Source organism: Haemaphysalis longicornis, unplaced genomic scaffold (genome assembly GCF_048455015.1).
Source record: "Haemaphysalis longicornis isolate Haplotype H1 unplaced genomic scaffold, Haemaphysalis longicornis Haplotype H1 scaffold_1, whole genome shotgun sequence".
NCBI lineage: Eukaryota > Metazoa > Arthropoda > Arachnida > Ixodida > Ixodidae > Haemaphysalis > Haemaphysalis longicornis.
In genome coordinates this window covers 307,967,832-307,973,831 of record NW_027526203.1, presented here as the reverse complement: position 1 = coordinate 307,973,831, position 6,000 = coordinate 307,967,832, and the positions used below count along the sequence as shown (strand labels likewise).

Genomic DNA, 6,000 nt, shown 5'->3' with positions numbered 1-6,000 from the left:
CAGTGTAATAAGCAGTGAAAGAATGTTGCTGACGTAGTACTAGCGTTAAATAACGGTGAAAATCCCTTTTGATCCCCCCCCCCCCCCCCCCCCGCGGATTCTCAGGTTTCGCACGCCCATTGTCCTTGACTGCTCCTGCGAACATCGGCGCACGTAGATTTGCCGGTTCCCGCTTACAGAATGCCTCTTGCGTGACGAAACACACTTAGCGTTCAAGCGTGACGGTTTGAGCACAGTTGTCTGCGTGTTCTTCCGCTGAGACCAGGATTTCTTGTTGATAGGCATACGTCACTCGGCTCATTAAGGATAAAAAATCAGGCACTTGGGTCCCATGCGATCATTTGAGGCAAGCGCTTCAACCGGCAACCACAGCCATAGCGAACGATATGGCTGCTGTCATTGAGGATGGCATCGTAAAGTCTTCGCTTCAAGACCTGTACATTCCGGACGTGGACTTAGGCACCTTCTTTAGAGGGTGCTGCAGAAAATACAAGGACCGCATCGCTCTGGTACGTCAAATCAGATCTTCCGGGATGCTTGATTGCGTTTTCAGCTTGTTGGCCACCGCCACCTTTTTTGGCCACTTCAGATTCCTTTGGTGCGTAAGAATAGCTCCTTCCCCGAGACTGTTCATACCTCAAAACTCTTGAGAAAACTACCTGCGTTCATAAGCAAAGCAAACAGAGCACGGCCGCACTACGCTAGACCGAGCATATCTAGATAGTATAAACGTCTTTTTTTTGTTGTTCTAGTTTTGAGTTTTCGACCTGTACGCCGTGTAAAAACGCTAAATCGCTACGCCAGCGCACGATTGTCCAACAATCAACGCTCTAGCGTCGCGATATTTGTAACCCACTTGCTGCTTTCTCAAGCACTGTGCAGAAGAGGAATTCAGATATACTATTTTTTTTTAATTCGTATACGTGTTCATAATTGAGGGCATCCAGATACACCTTTTCGTACAAGTTTAGAATCCAGAACGACATCGACGTGTACGAGTGCGATTTCACAATTGGATGTCTCGCTGGTTGCTGCAGTCCCGGTGAAACTCTATCCCAAATATTTGATATCTAGCCTTTATTGTTGCTTCTCTTTTAATTAGTATCGTCGGTGGCTATTCATTTCTTTTTCTGGTAGATAGATACTGTTAGGATTCATTTTTATCAAACCAAGGAGCAGTATCACATCCACATGCCACATTCGCACATTGGTGAATATGCGCACTTATACGTCTGTACTACCAGACTCTTATCTTTAATCTGTAGCATTCTCTCTCACTAGATGGAACAATGCGTACAAGGAAACAAATCGAGCTGTCTTGCTAAAGTGCCATGGTAAACAACTTGGCTCAAGCTAAACCCATGGGAAACAGCGAGAATACAGAGATGGCGAAAAAGTCATAAATGAACACTGACAAAGCCAGTCGTGGGGCACTGAGTGGCAACTGGCTGATTTTATAGCCGCGGGAAATATGCAGTGGAAACATATGTGACGTTCCACTCGAGATCATAAGGCAGAAATTAAAGCGACTGAAAAAGAAAGGCAAACACAAACAACACGATAAATGATGAATCATTTGCATGAAGATATGTAACTACAGTTTATCACTTCTCTGCAGTTTTGGATGTGTCCGGACAAGTTGATGTGGTGTTCCTGTACTTAAATAAGGCCTTTGACAAAATGTCACATGATAAGCTTTTGTATAAACTGGAACTCATTGGTCTTCCTGGTGGTCTTTTGAACTTAGTCAGGGCTAATTTAAAAAACCGAAAATAGTATGTTGGTATTAATGGTTGCTCCTCTCATTTTCTTAATGTTATATCTGGTGTACCCGAGGGTAGTGTACTGTGACCACTGTTGTTCCTTATTTATATTAATGATTTGGAGCATGTAATTCCTGAAGTGGTCTCTGTGAGGCTGTTTGCCGATGATTGTATTGTTTTTAGAGAAATTCTCTCACCTGAAGACTGTGTTCTGTTGCAAGAACCCCTGTAGAAATAGAGAGGTGGTGGGAAGAGGGGGGGATGATGTTGAATGCCGGAAAATGTGCGTTTTTAAGAATAACACGTAAAAAACATTTCCGTTCCCAGTATTTGTTCCAGAACACTGCAATTCCAAACGTTCCTGAATATAAATACTTCGGCTTCACTATAAATTCTACTTTAACTTGCTCGTTCCATGTATCGCGTATTTGTTCGGCTGCATTTAAGATGTTGTGTTATTCGAGACGTAAATTAAGACATGATCCAAGTAGCGTCAAGCTTTTAGCTTATCATACTTTTGTTAGAGCCCAACTCGAATATGCCTCCGTGATATGGGATCCGCACTTGAAAAAAAGATATTTGCATGCTAGAGCCCGTCCAAAGAAAAGAAGTTCCCCACGGACCATTTCTGAATCGAATGAGCTCCCGGACACAGTTATTCAAACCAGTAATTTTTCCGAAGCACTTCAGGAGAGCATTTGTCATTGGGCATATGCATTGTATGGTGTGGTATGTCTTCACCTATGTGCTTTGCACTTTTATTTTTGTTTGTTTGTTTTCTTACTTGGAAGAAATTTACTGCTTGTATAACAATGTTTTGTGTATTGCCAGTTGCCCCTCCTGCTTGGACCAGAAAATCTGGCCTGCAGTATTCGCAATAAACAAATATCTGATTGATTGTAGGGTTTAACGCGCCGACGCAACGCAGGCGATGAGGCGCGCCGTAGTGGAGGGCTCCGGATTAATTTTAACCACCTGGGGATCTTTAAAGTGCGGCGAAATCTCGTACACATGGGTGTTTTTGCTTTTCGCCTCCATCAGAAAAGCGACCGGCGCGGCCGGGAATCGAACCCGCGACCTCGTGCTCAGCAGCGCAACGCCTTAGCCACTGAGCCACCGCTGCGGGTAATAAACAAATATCTACACTGAAAACCGTCCAAACGGTGCAACAACATAACATAATAGCACTCTAAGGCGACTGCAACTGAATGCCTCTCATCCGTCAAAATAGTGTAGCTCACTGGCAAGAACGGCCACCGAAGGGGTGCTGACGCACCAATCACCATACTTTGCTGTCATGAAGGCTTCACAAATTTTGTGCCTGCGCGTTTCGCGGCACCTGTTCAGTATGAGGGTCGCCTCAAATCGCGGTGAACCTTTCGGCACGTTGTGTAGTACAGTCCACAAGGTGGCTGCCCATTGACGCCCGCATAGAATGCGCATGTTCTTTGAGACGTTCCTTGAGGTATCTGCCCATCTACACCACGTAAACTATGCCGCAAAACAGAGGGGGGTTGTATATGGCATTGAACCGGGGTAGGCCCCGAAATCCTTGTTCAGCATTCTTTCACATGTCGCCTGCTTCGACCTCGCCCTGTTCATTGCTCTGCGCACGCGTTCCCCTTGGTTTGGGGCAAAAAAGATGGTTCGCATGTCCCGTCCAATGTTATTCACTTTGGGCGAAACGCCGTGCACTAATGACTGGAGTAATGCAGTGGCCCCAGGAGCTGAATTGATAAAGCGTAGGACGCGTAATGAAAAGGTTAGGGGTCCGGGACTCATCCGACACGCGTGATTTCTTGCAATTGTTTTAGAGCGAAGCTTTACATGGCTAGGGTTGTGTGCCTTTTTCAGGTGCGCGGGCAAGAGCTTCCGGGCTCCACGTGTCTTTGAAGCGCAAGGTATTCCATAGTTCGAAACGTTGGAAAATGAACAGCCCGTTGTGTGAGCTATGAGAGCGCGCTCACCATAAAAGGCGTGCGCCGTCCAAAGCAGGATTTGGACCTAGAGCTTATAGTGCTATCTGTTTCGCACCGCCCTCTCTTTCCCGGCGTCCTAAGTGCTTGCACGTGTTTTGTTTTCCTTGCATATCCTCGGGGCGGGGCTGTTGTCGACAAGACAAGTTGCTGTTATTCTCCATACAGAATTTCAATACCTTTCGGCCGTCGTATGGGGAAGCCGAGTATAGCGCGGGCTCCGGCTTTGCTGGTCATCCAGCTTAACAAAGGTGAATTAGTGGGGAATTTTGTTTCACATGTCTCAAAATTACTATTTGTAAACAAAAAAGTGATTAAAAACCTTCCCTATGCCCTGCTTGGCGTTCTAGCCGCTAGATTTCCCTCACTTTCTCTCTCTCTCTCTCTCTCTCTCTCTCTCTCTATATATATATATATATATATATATATATATATATATATATATATATATATATATATATATATATATATATATATATATATATATATATATATATATAACACTCTCTGTGCGCGTTTGTGTGTCTGTGAGTAAGGGGGGAGACAGGAAAAACACCACAATATCAGAGCACTGAAACAGCGTGACGGACAGCGGCGGTTTTGACGTAGACTATTTTTCAACGTGCATTCATATCTCCACTCGATCTCAAAACTGCCGCTTAGATCACAGGAAAACGTTTCAGCGTTCTGCACATTGCCCTATTTGCACGATTCTAACGCGCCCCCGATTGTTACGCGCAGGTAAGTTTATTTAAGAAAATTTTAAAACTAATTTCACGCCGCGGGGATGTAGACGTCACACCGCGTACCTGACAAGATATTTTATTTGATGCACGCAACTGTGGCAGTAAAAATCTCTTGTGCTTCATAAACTTGCTCATCCAGCTCTGGTTGGCATTAGAACCTGGAGCGAGGAACATTGCTAGCGTTTGCTATTTCATGCGCCTGATTTTTATAATTTCAGAAGTGACGAACCATGAGTTCATTCGCTGCTCCTTTATAAATTTTACTAGGGAGGCTTAAAGTCCTCTAAAACGTTCTTGCACTGAGCCGGTAAAGCCTTGCGTAAATATATGACTCTGCTTTACGTACGCCAATCGCGCACTTGTGTCTCCGTAACGCCCAGTGTGCGTGATGTCGCTCTTGTCTCCTTCTTGTCGGCCAGTAAAATTACCTTGCGCTTGAAGGACGCTTCATAGTGGTACCCAGTCGAAGCCATGACGACTGGAAACGAGTTGTAATTGCAGCAACAATACGTACAAAAGCAGGCTGAGGTATGCCCAGGGAGGAATGGGCGTATACGCCAAGATATACTCACGTGATGTTGGCGGTTTGTTTTGGATTGAAGTGGAAAACATCAACAGACCTGCGCTTCGCGACACCTTCCCCGACAGAAAAAAGAGTGCCCCCACTCTTACCCAAAGTTTAAAGCATAAGACACAATTTCCACACACTGACAGCGATAATGACATAGAATGCGAACTCGAGGAAATGAAACACAGACTCTAACTTAAGAGTCGACAACTATCTCCGCTGAATCAGTCAACGCACACGCGGTCACTTAATGAAGTTCCTTTCTTCACTTCACGCACGCAAAGTTTCTTGTCCATCACAGGAGAAAACCTTCCATTCACATGGCGCAACAATAAAATAGCAAGCACACCATGAATAACATCGAGATAACATGCGCATTCTAAAAGCCACCTCCCTAAAGAAATCGTAAAGGCAGCTCCGCCAGTCAGACCATACATAGAGTACTGAGCAGTAACACGTCAAAGAAATAGCCTGTACTTGAACAACACATCGCAAAAACAAAAGGTAAAGTAACCTCCTAGTCAACTCAAAATAATCTGCTAATCAAAACCTAAGCGAAGTCTGGGGAATCGCCATTCAAGCACATACGGGCATTACAGATAAGATTACAAACGGCTTAAACGAAGGCTCTAAAAGCCATAAATACAAATGCATACAACGACGCACTTTGCCTAAGTGGATGTCATGCACAGATGAAAATCTACATACATCTGTCATCGTTGGGCACTTCACCCGAAACGACACTTCTGTATTCCGCCTAACTCTTTCTAAACAGCCCTACTAGTCTCATTTGAAGTATATCCACACATTCGTTCCAACATGGAAGATAACACAAAGAAACAGCTAAAAACTTGTTAGGAGAAAACGGCGACTTGTAAACATAAGACCTACGAAATACAAAACCTGGCAGTCGCGCGTATAAGACAGGCGGGCGCCATGCGAATTCT

At 44.7% G+C, this 6,000-nt stretch overlaps 1 protein-coding gene across 1 annotated transcript in view; it reads left to right on the top strand.

The window, feature by feature from the left end:
* Nucleotides 1-354: 354 nt before the first annotated feature.
* Nucleotides 355-6,000, top strand: part of LOC144149840 (putative 4-coumarate--CoA ligase 1) — a 109,669-nt gene continuing 104,023 nt past the window's right edge. The window contains exon 1 of the mRNA XM_077681533.1: nt 355-509. Within this exon, the coding sequence (XP_077537659.1) occupies nt 387-509 (123 nt within the window). The 5' untranslated portion in view covers nt 355-386. The remainder of the gene's footprint in view (nt 510-6,000) is intronic.